The 13,896-nt window shown below is 35.9% G+C and overlaps 4 protein-coding genes across 10 annotated transcripts; 3 read left to right on the forward strand and 1 right to left on the reverse strand.

Annotated features, from left to right (window-relative positions):
• Positions 1 to 220: 220 nt before the first annotated feature.
• On the forward strand, positions 221 to 3,205 carry LOC6652213 (transcription factor Adf-1). 3 transcript variants are annotated; one of them, XM_015176510.3, is made up of 4 exons: positions 265 to 511; positions 573 to 761; positions 1,998 to 2,288; positions 2,346 to 3,205. In XM_015176510.3, coding segments are annotated over exons 1-4 (789 nt in total). In that variant the 5' UTR covers positions 265 to 510; the 3' UTR covers positions 2,654 to 3,205. The 3 variants fall into 3 exon arrangements, with proteins under 3 accessions (XP_002074581.1, XP_015031996.1, XP_023036834.1); XM_002074545.4 differs by having other exon boundaries at positions 221 to 761; XM_023181066.2 differs by lacking the exons at positions 265 to 511; positions 573 to 761 and adding an exon at positions 1,342 to 1,444.
• Positions 3,206 to 8,979: 5,774 nt separating this feature from the next.
• Positions 8,980 to 9,651, forward strand: LOC6652212 (UPF0545 protein C22orf39 homolog). Its single transcript, XM_002074544.4, has 2 exons — positions 8,980 to 9,113; positions 9,167 to 9,651. Exons 1-2 carry the CDS (start codon positions 9,051 to 9,053, stop codon positions 9,563 to 9,565), a joined length of 462 nt encoding a protein of 153 aa, XP_002074580.1. The 5' UTR covers positions 8,980 to 9,050; the 3' UTR covers positions 9,566 to 9,651.
• An 82-nt stretch (positions 9,652 to 9,733) lies between these two features.
• Positions 9,734 to 10,753, forward strand: LOC6652211 (coenzyme Q-binding protein COQ10, mitochondrial). 2 transcript variants are annotated; one of them, XM_047009894.1, is made up of 3 exons: positions 9,734 to 9,878; positions 9,928 to 10,105; positions 10,159 to 10,753. In XM_047009894.1, exons 1-3 carry the CDS (start codon positions 9,749 to 9,751, stop codon positions 10,610 to 10,612), a joined length of 762 nt encoding a protein of 253 aa, XP_046865850.1. In that variant the 5' UTR covers positions 9,734 to 9,748; the 3' UTR covers positions 10,613 to 10,753. The 2 variants fall into 2 exon arrangements, with proteins under 2 accessions (XP_046865850.1, XP_002074579.3); XM_002074543.4 differs by having other exon boundaries at positions 9,735 to 9,878; positions 9,973 to 10,105.
• A 167-nt stretch (positions 10,754 to 10,920) lies between these two features.
• Positions 10,921 to 13,791, reverse strand: LOC6652210 (D-glucuronyl C5-epimerase). Of its 4 annotated transcripts, XM_023181085.2 has the most exons (3): positions 13,298 to 13,791; positions 12,563 to 13,244; positions 10,921 to 12,502 (listed from the first exon to the last, which is right to left on the reverse strand). In XM_023181085.2, the coding sequence occupies exons 1-3, from the start codon at positions 13,382 to 13,384 to the stop codon at positions 11,460 to 11,462; spliced, it is 1,812 nt and encodes a 603-aa protein (XP_023036853.1). In that variant the 5' UTR covers positions 13,385 to 13,791; the 3' UTR covers positions 10,921 to 11,459. The 4 variants fall into 4 exon arrangements, with proteins under 4 accessions (XP_023036853.1, XP_002074578.2, XP_046865849.1 ...); XM_002074542.4 differs by having other exon boundaries at positions 10,921 to 13,244; positions 13,298 to 13,790; XM_047009893.1 differs by having other exon boundaries at positions 10,921 to 13,198; positions 13,298 to 13,356.
• Positions 13,792 to 13,896: the final 105 nt, after the last annotated feature.

The raw sequence follows: 13,896 nt of genomic DNA on the forward strand, positions 1-13,896 counted from the left end.
AATCCAAGGCGGATTTCCTGTTAAACTCTTAACATGTATAATTAAAATTTCCAAATTGCCAGTGTTTCTGGTGAATTTATAAAAAATTATTACAACTCAAACGCTACGCCATCTGTAATTTCATTATAAATTTAATTCAGTGGCGCCCCTACCAAACATAATTTTTTTCTCATCTCTATATAAAGTTTTGTGCAACACTCTGTTGCGAGGTACCTGTTTGTTAACACTGTCGACGCAGCTGCTGAAATAAAATGAATAGGTGGAAAAGAGAAGACCAAACGACTCTGGTGTATGCATACAGGTGCAAGCGAGAAAACAATAATATAATTCTGCTCCGTTTTGCAGCGCCGCTTCATTCGAAGTTTGCGTTGCTGTCGCGTCGTGTGCACGACTGAGAAATATTTGAACTGCAGAGAAAAGAAAATAAAGACAAAACCAAAAGCAAAATAAAAACAAACACTAAACGTGCATTCGCGCCAAATAACAACAATTAGCGAAGACTAGAAGCAGAGTGAGTGTTCGTCAGTGTGTGTGTGCCGTAAAAAACCAACATCCTACCCACTCCTCTTTAGTGCATACCCTTACGACGGTCATCGAGATGGACAAACTGGATGCAAATTTAGAACAGCAATTCGATCTCAATCTCATTGAGGCCGTAAAATTAAATCCTGTAATATACGACAGATCTCACTATAATTATAAACACTTCGTAAGGAAGGCCCAGACATGGAAGCAAATAGCCGAAACACTTGGTGTGCCTGGTAAGTTAAATGGTCTCTGTCTGGTTATTGGCCAAATTGATTAATTTTGTACAAAAAACGACGCAAAAGTAAACTGCGACAGCGACGACGCAGTAGCGGTTGTGAAATTTCAGGAGCGTGGTACTTCAATTAAAGGGGTTCGCTGTTTTTAACAAAACATGGAGTCGGATTATTTTTTAAATGGTAGTAAGAAAATTAAAAACCAAAACATGAAACAGCTCTAACTTTGATTTGGTAGTAAGAACTAAAAAACACTTCTATGTGCCCCTTAGTGCGCTCCTGTCTGAAGTAGCTGTATGTGTTTGACTGTGCAGTCAATATTTTTGACGTTGCTGTACTTTTGCGTCGACGTCGCTGTAGTTGTCTCTCTCACCCTCATCCATTTATCGCGCTTCTCACGCACACATTGATACGGCCAACCAGGCCGCTTTCATTTAATTTTCCACCAAGTATACCAACAAATGCACACCACCTTAAAATAGTCTTGCTTTATTCAGTCTTCCGAACAAATTTTGCAATTTAGAAATTCTAATTATTTGTCTTTGTTAGTAGGTTGTCTGAATTTTTTCAAAACTTATTACATATTTTTGGTGAAGAAGCCACAGGTTGTTTAATGCTACTGTCTTGCTTCGATGAACTTGCAGTAACGTCACCGCCTCTGCTGACGTAGATGACGACGTTCGGTAGGAATCTGCCTTCTTTTCGCTGCTTTTACCAACAGCTGCTGGCTAACACGTTTGTTTTGATTTTGACAACGTGGCAGGGTTGCCGCCTTATTGCCAGATATTATGATCAGATTTCCTATAGCTTTAAAATTATTAGTTGCATGTTGCATTAGTTGTAACGGATGTCGCGCGGATTATGATTGGGCACATTAAATGTATATTCAATATATCTTGATCAGAATTAATAGTCGATATAATAAAGCCACGATTTAATTTTTTTTTTTTTTAGTTCAAATTTTTAGATTATTTTATCAAAAAAAGGTTTGCCATCATTTTACACTATTTTTAGTTTAAAGTACAAAATTAGTGCAAATTAGTGGATTATAAATTTTATTTCAAAAATAAAAATATCGTAAGAAATTGGCAACGACTTAATGGACCCTCTACAGAGTTTTTAATTTCATTAGTATTTTGGTTTCTTGTGTATAAGAAAATTTGTTATAAGTATGTACATATGTACATATGTCTTTATTCTACAAATGTCTCAAAAGTTTCATTTTGTTTCTTGCAGAACAAAAATGCACGAAACGTTGGAAGAGTTTACGAGACAAATTTGCACGCGAGATGAAACTGTGTCAAGAGTCTCGTTGGCGTTATTTCAAACAAATGCAATTTTTGGTCGACTCCATTCGGCAGTATCGTGAATCTTTATTGGGTAAGTGTTCTAACGGAAGCCAGAACGCTAACCAGGTGGCCGATCCCACACAACAACAACCGCAGCAACAGACAGTGGTGGATATATTTGCTCAACCGTTCAATGGCAGTGCCACCACCTCGGCGCAAGCTCTAACACATCCGCATGGTATGCCATTAACTACAAAATGTTTTCGTTTGATTCCTTGAGACTTCTCCTTTTTAGAAATTACAGTCACAGGAGATGCACAGCAATTAGCCACTGCCGTAGGCAAGGATCAAAAACCATATTTTTACGAGCCACCGTTAAAGCGCGAACGCAGTGAAGAGGAACACAGCGATAATATGCTGAATACTATAAAAATTTTTCAGAATAACGTCTCTCAGGCTGTTAGCGCTGAAGATCAATCGTTTGGCATGGTCGTTACTGATATGCTCAACACGTTGGGAGTACGACAAAAGGCCGAGGCTAAGGTGCACATCATCAAATATTTGACAGACATGCAGCTGCTGGCCCAACATAATAAGTACTAACTTCAGCTTCAGCTGCTGCAATTGGATGGAGTTTTGCCCCAAACGATCGATCAGTAGCGCGCAGCTGCCTCTATCTATCATAATGATCATCACCGTTGATGATTTTTTTTAGCTTCTAAGTCTTAAAAGTCAAACTAAAGTTTAGAACCTAAATAAGAATGCAAAAACAAAAAATGAAATTCATATATTTGTGTTTATGTATGTATGTATATATAAACATATGCATATACACATATATGAATATAGAAATAAAATTCCTAATGCCCAGTCCTCCATTTGTTAAAAAAGAGGAATATTCCGTAACCCCTCCTATATCCATTGGGACGAGCTTTTACGGCAGTAGCATTAGCAAATAATTTTTCTTCAAAACCTGTACATTTTCTCTAATTACGCATAAGTTAAAACAAAAATGAGATATTGCCATTAGTCGGTGTCTCTTTAAGTTACGTCTATGTTATTTTTAGTTTTGTAAGTGCAAGACCAGATAATTGCGTTAACGTAACATCATGAATAATTGTGCAATTACTTGTATTAAAAAAAAGTAACACTTGAGCCCTTGACTATCAATGTAGTATTAGATATTGCCAGGAGTATTTTAAAATCCGACACAACATTTTTTGTTTGTATTTCCGATGACTATATTCGAATCTACAAGGTGGCGCAAAAGAAGTCGTCCGGGCCAAAGAAAGTCATCCGATGTTGTTTGGCTCTCATTGTTTTCTAAATACAAAAAACGTATGTTTATTTGACCGATAAATTTCTTAATGTTTAAATAAGCTAAATTTAAAAACAGAATCAAAGTTTTTTATAAAAAAAAAAATTAGAGCCAAACAACATTAGGTGACTTGTATTTAATAATAGATCCATAATATCACTTCTTTTTTGTCTCCAACTTCTGAAAAGTGCCAAATCGTAATATTATTTTTAGGCAATTTTGAAAGGTTTTCCTTTATTTGAGTACTAATATTTAAGATTGTTCTGTGAAAATTGAAATTGACTAAGGCAAACTATGATACAATTAGGCGATTTGAAACAAAGCACTGTCGCTTGGAACTAAAAGCACAAACAGGTAATATTTTCGATTATTTGCAAATGAGAACAGACGTATATATTAATGAAAAAAAATTAGAGCCAAACAACATCGGGTGACTTGTATTTAATAATAGATCCATAATATCACTTCTCTTTTGTCTCCAACTTCTGAAAAGTGCCAAATCGTAATATTATTTTTAGGCAATTTTGAAAGGTTTTCCTTTATTTGAGTACTAATATTTAAGATTGTTCTGTGAAAATTGAAATTGACTAAGGCAAACTATGATACAATTTGGCGATTTGAAACAAAGCACTGTCGCTTGGAACTAAAAGCACAAACAGGTAATATTTTCGATTATTTGCAAATGAGAACAGACGTATATATTAATGAACACATGTAAGTATAGTATATCACATGGCTCCCACATGTAATCTGAAATGTACATTGACGATCAAAACTGTAACACCAGTTTGGAATCTTTAATTGTCTAGCGCATAACTCTTGTAGGAGTTAACCTACAATAATGAAAAAGGAGGAGGACAGCGAGAAGGACATATTTAAAAACTCAACATTTTTATAAAAATTTTAGATGCTAATATAAATTGCTTTTCTGCTTCAATAAGATAGATTGCTATACATATATGTAAATGTTAGTTTAAATTACCACGTTTTACCTCGTTTGAAGTCTTTTTTTCAACAGTATATAAAAATATTAGTATTGCAATTTTCCCTTCGGCGAGGAACAAAAATTCGACGAACATTTTAGTAATACGGCTCAAAATATCTCATTTTTGAGGACGAAACTTATAATAATATTCAGAAGATACTTATATATTCACTAACAAGAATACGTAGTGCCATGAACACTCAAAATAATAAAGAAACCCGTGGACGTTGTAGACGTTAAAAGAGTGCTTTGAAGTACATATGTGCAAGGCTTAAATAAATCGGCGAGAGCCAAATAAAAATGATTTAGATATCTCTCTTAGATAGGGCCATTTCTAATAAAAAATATTACAAAATTATCAATATTATATACCCTTGCGGTCCTTAGCCAGAATATTTTTACATGTTCCAAAGTCTTTTTTTGTAACTCAATTCATCAATTTCCATTTCTTTTTCTTCCCCATCCCCAGACTCACACAGTTTGTAACTTGTATTCTATTTATTCGATCTGATTGGGATATGATGTTTTATATCCAAAACTATCATATAAGTAAATTTCATTGGGATACTCCAATTTTTTAACCTATTTTTCTTATAAAACTATATGATATAGTGGTCCGATCCTGAAAATTTTCATACTTTATCTTCTCCGGGCTACAAGTAGCTCAAATATCAAGTTTCATTTCGCTAGATTAAGACGGCAGCTTAAAATTGATTTGGAGAGACGGACATGGCTATATCGACTCAGCTTCTCATGCTGATCAAGAATATATATACTTTATTGGGGTAGACCAATTTTATAATACCCTCTGCAAGGGTATAATAAAAATGCTTCTAAAAGCTGGTAATAAAAAGAGTTCTTTTTTTAATTTTTATTTTTTTGGTCAGGGTTTCAATTAGACATCAATACGCAATATTGAGTTCATTCGAATGGAATAGAATTGAGTGAGTGAGAAGCACACAATGAATGAATGTGTATAGAGTAGTAGCACTAACCATAGAACACATAGATGGGACAAACTCATGATTTTTTGATTGCAAACGCTAGCCTAGTCATGGAACCCCAGAGAACTTCGGGAAAACCCGAACGCTCGTACTCTCAATGAGAGCGTAAAGTGGGGAGAGGGCCAAGCAGCTACGAAAATAATTCAGTCTAGCACAGACTACCGAACGACGAAGGCAGGCCTATGTCGCTTGTGATTTCGTTCTGTCTATGTATGTGTACACTCGTCGGTACATGCTCAGGCTTCGTAGTGTGTGTGTGACGTGAAGTTGTACAACATCGCATTTCAATAGCTCGCTCGACCAAAATTTTTAATTTTCGACAAAACAGCGACAATGCGAATAGGATATGCCCCTGTGGAAAGAATATCAAGAAATATTGGCATCATCTTCGTATGTATCTCGGTGGCTGTACCGATAGAGTGCTCGTTTGGTGATGCGTTTTGGGGAATATCCCCTGGTTCGATTCCCAATTCGAAATCGTCGGCTTAAATAAGGTTTTTTTCTATTTTATAATTTTGTTTTTTTTTTGTGGATTTTTTGTTTCTTTAGTTTTTGTTTATTTTTCTTTTTTATTCATTTATTATTTATTTATTTTTTATTTATTTATTAAAAAATAGAAGAAAAAAAAACCTTATTCGTCGGGTTTCGAAGTGGGGGAATCGAACCAGGGATATTCCGATCGCCAAGCGAACACTCTATCGGCACAGCCACCGAGATACATACGAAGATGATGCCAATATTTCTTGATATTCTTTCCACAGGGGCATATCCTATTCGCATTGTCGCTGTTTTGTCGAAAATTAAAAATTTTGGTCGAGCGAGCTATTGAAATGCGATGTTGTACAACTTCACGTCACACACACACTACGAAGCCTGAGCATGTACCGACGAGTGTACACATACATAGACAGAACGAAATCACAAGCGACATAGGCCTGCCTTCGTCGTTCGGTAGTCTGTGCTAGACTGAATTATTTTCGTAGCTGCTTGGCCCTCTCCCCACTTTACGCTCTCATTGAGAGTACGAGCGTTCGGGTTTTCCCGAAGTTCTCTGGGGTTCCATGACTAGGCTAGCGTTTGCAATCAAAAAATCATGAGTTTGTCCCATCTATGTGTTCTATGGTTAGTGGTAGTAGTATATTTTGACACTCATGCAAAGCGAATTGAGTGAGAATGAGACATGCTGAAAACATTTGAATTACTCGGGTATCACAGAACATACATACATTGTATTTCGTGTGGAGTGTCGAAGTTTCGCTCTTTTTTGTTTCCTTTAAGTTCTAGTCTTTGTTTTCTATGTTTTAGGTTTCCCAATATTGTGAAATACATTTTCTTTAAGTTCTACTCCTTGCTTTGTGCTCAATTTAGTTTTTCTGCAGAGCAACAGAACAACAACAACCGTTTTGACGTTCGAATACATTCGAAGCCTGTCCTCTCATTTACGCATGTTCTCACTCTTACTCATTGCTTCAACATTGTGCGAAATCACTCACTCATTCATACTCATTCCGCTTTGTACTCATATTCACTCAACTCAATTTAGCTATTGTACATTCGAATGTCACTTTATTGCAACTCATGGAGATGTTTAGTTTCAATGTTTAAATTGCGTTTTCGGCCAAACTTTTGAAGCTTCGTCAATGAATATTTTAAACACGATTGAAACGATCGACCGACTTAAAAAGTGCACATCGTAACGAAATCGTGTTAAAGTTTTTTTACACTGGACATTTTCATTAAAGTTCGATAAATAGAAGAGCTAATAATTTGATGGTCATTTTTACCGAGAAGGTCAACTTCGATCCCCACCAAAAAAAAAAAGCAAAATCTTGCTGTTTTTCAATATACATATGTATATAAACTAAAAGTGTTGATATTTTTGGGTAGAAAAGTAGAATAAAGGAAAGTTGAAATATAAAATATAAAGTTAAAAATATCAAAGAAGTTAACTTCGGCATAGTTTATATACCCTTGCAGTCTTGGGCAATAATATTTTTACTTTTCGAAATTTCTTTCCCTGCAACTGAATTCATCAATACACAAACAAAACATAATTTCTCTTTTTACTAAAATTTTTTCTTCTTCTTCCATCATTCCCTAAGCAAAGCACGGCACGCATATCCAATATAATGATGTTCTGATGATCTGGTGTTTTATATCCAATACTATCACATTAGTAAATTTCATGGGGATACTCCAATTTTTTTCATAAAAATTATGAAAAAATGGAGACAGAAAATAAATTTCAGCCCGATAGCTTATAAGATGGCTGAGTAAAACGCATACGCACGGACGGACAGACGTGGCAATATCGACTTCTTATGCTGATCAAGAATATATATACTTTATAGAGTCGGAAACGTCTCCTTCTGTGCGTTACAAACATCTGACCAATTTTATAATACCCTCTGCAAAGGTATAAAAAGGAAAATATAATTGCAAATTTGGCTTTTATCGTTAAAATGTTGACTACCTCTTAGAGTTCTCTTACCGTAAAATTTCTGTTCCTAAATTCGTCGCTTAAATTAGTTATTTGAATCTCATATGTGATCTCTCTTTTTTTTTTTGGCTTGTATTCTTAGCTTGAATGCTAATGTAATGACTAAAATTGTATATCCTTGTGAATCCTTGCAAAAAAGGACAGAAGAAAATTTTGTCCAGTGTAGCTTTCTCTGTATTAGAAATGATGTCTTAAGCCATGTCCATTTGAAGTCACGTGGATGGCCATACCCTTCAGTATCGGTCGCCGCAAATTCCTCTGAAAATCCGAAGCGATTTCTCAGATGTCGCCTCGGACATTCAGGGGACATGCCATACAAATTTGCGGCGACATTTAGCATTGTGTGTCCTAGCGTCTCGGACATTCTCACGAATTTTCGGCGACATGTCGCCGGAAATTCCGCTGAAGACGAAGAATGTTCAACGGAACTTGCGGCGACATTTCGCCGGAATGTCCCAGCAAAATAGTGGTTGTTTTTTCAATAGAATTAGCGGCGATATGTCGACGCAATGTCCCAGCGAAATTATAGCTCGGATTTACAATCGAATTTGCGGCGACATTGTCGATGGAATATCTCCACATTTTCCCAAAAATAAATAAAAACTTGATTTGATGTGGTTTTTAACATGCATTAGTTTTTATTTAATAGCATATTTATTTTAATTTCTTTATTTATATTCTTTAACATATTAAATTAAATTTAAATACATATTTATATTTACATTTTCTTACGTTTTTGATAGTTTTGCTTAATTTACGTGTCTTTGGCTTGTACCAAACAATTTCTTAGCACGTCGGCTCATCCGGAATCGAATTTTGGATGGATTCTGAAAAAGACAAAATTGATTAGGGAATGAAAACTTCATAATATTTTAATAACACTTACTTTTATTACTGTATACACTGAATTTGAAAATGGGGGTGGAATCATTAGTCCGTCTCTAGTCTAAATGGCAAGTCAAGTCTGTGGCATATTTTCAGACGTCTGGTCTGCATGCTGTTGTCCAGCAGCTTGAGAGCCAGGTCAGTATCATTTGTTGCACATTAATAATAGAAAAAATATTTTAAAGCGGACGAGTTATGAACAGGTTTTTGTTTGTCAATCTGGCCATTTAATTTAAAGGCAACTTACATATATTGTGTTAGTCTGGTAAGCCCATGTGGGTCACTCGAAATTTTATGTAATTTAAACAATGACACAAACCGATCACTCACCAAGCAGTAATTCTAAAATTGGTCTTGCGGACACCTGGGCAGTAAGTATTAATATTTTCAATAAGAACATAGAAAACTTATAGTAATTATCCAGATTCGAACGTGTCACTTGTACAAAGATGAGTATGACGATTGTGTCAGTTTCAAAGCTCGTTTCCATCAATATTTCATTTTTGGACGGGACTCAGATTGCTCCCAATGGTTAAAAGACTACAGAAATTGTGAACGCTACCAGCAATCTAATGGCAACGATTTAGATGCTGGCCAAGCTGTTATTCAAAGTGAAGAGCATCGAAGACTTGCTCGACTAAACGCACATTATGCAAACGACACTTGGGAGAAAAGGAAACAACCACCACAGGATTGGGCAAATCCTCTGCCGGCGTGGCTAGAAAAGCGAAATGAAAATACTTATTTGGAAATGAAGCAAAAGGAGCTGTCAGGACTGGCATTGACGAAGGAAGAGGAGCAAAGTTTTTGTGCTATTATGTGAAATTAAACTGCAATTTGAAATTTAATATAACATTGTTTAGTTATTATTAAAAGAACGGAATATATTTCAAACGTTAAAAAACTAAACACGGAAAAACAAATGTTCATATATTTTTCCCTAAAAAAAATTGTATTTTTTCTGATCTGGCAACTCTGTTACATATGGAAATCAGCTGGTGCCTTTATGAGGGCGTGGAAGCCTGATTTCACTAGTCATGTAAATGCGGTAACTATCTTCGTAAAGATGCTAAAAATTGGAATATTTGATATAAGAGTTATAAGTGCACTAAACAATACATTAAGTAGCACAGCAGGTAAATGTTTACTCTAAATTATATAATTTAAAACATTGAAATGATGTAGAAACGCACACGATTGTACATACAAAAATTGTTGTGAAACTGTTAGTGCTACTCCGGATATCTGCCTCCTATGCCACTGTTTGCAGGAGGTCCTATACCAATGGCATTCAGAGGTCCTACATAACGTTTAATGATCTGAGGAAGAAAAATCGGCGGTACAACAAAAAAGAACTAGTTGGGTAAGCCTTCCTTTTTTTTTCGTATTAAACACAAATAAATGACTTTTACATAGGTACTCCATGCAGGACATGTTCCAGGTAGTTTCAGATGTGCCAAATTACTTCAAATTTGTTCCCTATGTAAAGAGATCTAATGTGCATAGTGAAGACACCCAAGGATTTAAGGCAGATCTCATTGTTGGCTTCCCTCCATTTAGTGAAGTCTATACATCGCGAGTAACGTTAGAAAAACCACGGCTCGTAAAATCCGAGTGCCATGATGGACGTCTTTTTAAGTATCTGTTGAACGAATGGCGCTTCAGTCCTGGTTTAAAGGATATACCCAATTCTTGCGTTATAGACTTTAAAGTCGCATTTGAGTTTAAATCGTTATTTCACAGCAATATAGCGAATATATTCTTTGATTTGATTTGCACCCAAATGGAAAATGCTTTTATTCATGAAGTGCGGCGGCGGAATGGGCCACCATCAATACGTTCACATGTGCTTACCTCGCAAAGGTCTTGATGACAAAACGAACAAAAACAACAGAAATTCTCTCTTTGAATTACGTTTTTGATTAATCTAAAGTAAATTTTCGCTGTAGAAGAATAATTCAGATACAAATTTTTATAAACAATAAAAACATGTGTTATATTGTAATGCCAATTTGAAGTCGCTGGGATATAAAGCATAGCAACAGAACAGTGCTCTTAAATATTTTTAATTTTGAACACTAAATACATGAAATAAATGTATGAATTTACCTAAAAGTTGTGTGTTTTTCTAACCAACCGATAATACATCATATACCAAGGTGCAAGTAAATAACAATCTGAACTTTTGTGAAGACCCAATAGTCTCGTTTTTGATTTGCGATTTTTGACAAAAATTCTTAAGGGGTTTTTAGTAGGTAAGTGTTGAAACAGGAATTAGTTTTTATATATTTAAAAAAAAATTGACAAATCAAAGTACATATACCCTCAATACTTTTATTAATAGTATAATTATGTTATCCTGTTCAATTTAAGATACTTATTTCCTGCATACATAACTATAGATATTCATACTAATGTATGTACATATAAGCTTAAATACTAGATTTTGCGATCAAAAATGGTGCAGTTCTCTATCAACGGGGAATGACTATTATTGCAGAACTAACTCTGTCTTCATTTTTGATTTTTGTTGGTTACAGATAAACAGAATTACAGAATATCTTATTATTTAACACAAAATTAACGTAAAAGGTAAAAAAAATCATAGAAAACAATTAAACAATAAATAAAATGTTAATTTTTTTTTTTTGTCTTACATACGAAATCTAAATATCACTTGATTTTAGGACAATAACAATAAACCTTTACCAATTTCCTCAGTTGTGTTTGGCTCGTTTTCCGAACATGTAACCCTTCCAACGTTCTGCAGTTTGAGTTATTAACGGATCACCATCAATAGTAGCCAATAGTAGCAACTGGTTGACATGAGTGGCATGGTAATCCCAGCGTGCCAAATTTGGAGCAACACCTAAACTTAAATGACGCAAGTCGTAGGTAGTTCCCGATCCTGTGTCGTACAGTAGAAGCATTTGTTTAAGCGAATGCATGCCCTGGGTAAAAAGTTTGCTTGCCTCGCAGGCAACTCGTGATGGAGCTGTGTTATTTAAATCGTAGAGTCCCAGTAGTGAGTAAACGAAGCCATTTAGCACAAACGACGGAGGGGATGTAGGATATTCCTCGTACCAGTAATACTTATCCATAAATTGTGCTAAGACTCCACCATCTCGGGACAAAATTTTGTAGGGTTGCAGTGCAGCTACTGCTGCTTCAAGATAACGCTCATCTCCGCCAGAGTGCCAATAGGCTCTTGCCAAAACGGAAATTGCATGACCTTGTCCCATGGCCGAAATCCAACCAGGTTTTAGTTCAGCGAAACCATTTAAACTTCTTCGCACTGGATTGGTCCAACCACCAGTTTGTGGATCCTGATTATGAACTAACCATTCTGCAGCATCATAAAAGTGGGCCAAGTGCTTACTTGTGGACAATGTAATGTTGTCATAGAATCCAATGCCCAAAAATGAAATACTAAGTATTTCCAAATCAGTCCTGCGGACCTTAATTGGCGAATGTTTGGCTCCAAAAACAATAGCTTTCTGTACATCGATATGCAGATCGCGAGTAAGGTGGCGCCATCGATTTAACGATAATCGTCCCATGCCGTAATAGATATTCGTGTCCTGGACGCTCAAGAGAAGATCAGCTGGCAAATAGTGCAGATTATATTTTAATTTTGTCTCCCGATTAAGAACCTTGACCATTAAACTGCTACTGTTTGTTACCAATAAAAGGTCAACGCTTAATAAAAGGTCCAAAGTCTGACGAGGGTTAATAAAAATGGCACTGGAATACCCAATAGCTGTTTCAAATTGTATGACATTTGTATTAAATTTGGGATGCCAAATTCGTGACATATTACTTGCTTTTGGTATGTGCCATTCCATTTGACTTGCATCAGCATCCTCCAGAACGTGCACACGTGGTGCAGCCTCCGTCAAATTCTTGCTATAGTGCGAGAGGGCAAACTGAGCTATTTGAGTTGGATAGAAGTACCCACTTTTCTGCCACTGAATGCTGACAGGAACTCCCTCAGCTGCACTGATGCATTTAACGCGATCCCTGACTTCTACATTATAGTTTTCAAAATACATAAAAACACCATGAGGATCGTATTTGCCCTTTGGCAAATTGATCTTGGCATTACTATGCATCCAATCAAATCTAGCTACATCTGCCACGGAGCTACCGCCAACACTGGTGGTGGAAAGAGCTCCATTTACGTCAAAATACTGATGGAGAAATGAAAAGGGCACATATACCTCATTATCTATTTCATCTCGTTTACAGTGAATATTATACTCCTGATTAATGGAGCATTCTATGTCTTGAAGATGGCAAGCCGAAGTCGCCTCAACTCGGAGTGAGTTTTTAGTGGGTGAATCCTCATTAGATCGCCTCAATTGAAGTTCGCCAGGTCCGAATGGGAAAGTCACACAACGCATGTAAACGCCAACAGTAATCGTCATTACCGCCAAAATAAGACATAGGAGCATAACTTTTAGATTAACCCGCATAATGATGGTAAATAAAGTTTTTTTTGCCTGAAGAGTGACATATGACGTTAAACAGAAAACAATTTAAATAATATACCTACCTCAATAATATTTATCAACGGTCCAAACTCCCGCTGTACGCTTGGGTCTAATCTCAGAGCATCCTCGGCTTCCAATTGCTGGGACATTTGCCACCGCTCGTGGCGAATTCAGAAATCACTTTGTTTTATTTTTGTAGTCAGTCATAGTAAGCTAGGCCATTAGAGTTCTTTATTCAGTCGTATGTCGGTCGCAGATCGACATGTACAAAAGTCAGAAAATTTTTTCACACGTGCGCCACATCTCCTGCCTTCGTTTGATCACTTCTCGCGAATCACACCTGAATTGAATCCCAATGTTTTGTCAGTGGAGTCCTTCAACTTCTGCATATTTTTAGTATTTTCAATTGTTTTTTCCCAAAAATAATGTTTCGTACCAAAAGGCGACGATTGGTAATTATCAAATCGGAATGGTAAAAATTGGAACACAAAAGACCACTTTAAAGCGAATGCTTTTAACGGTGTATGTGAAACAGCGAATAGAAACTTCTAAGATTTTAAATGTTTAGAAAGTTTTAATAATACATACATACTGCGAGCCAAACACCTGTAATAAATAAAAAACTTTCCATCGTCAAAAAAAAATATATATAATACATAGG

The sequence above is a fragment of the Drosophila willistoni genome (genome assembly GCF_018902025.1).
Source record: "Drosophila willistoni isolate 14030-0811.24 chromosome 2L unlocalized genomic scaffold, UCI_dwil_1.1 Seg168, whole genome shotgun sequence".
NCBI lineage: Eukaryota > Metazoa > Arthropoda > Insecta > Diptera > Drosophilidae > Drosophila > Drosophila willistoni.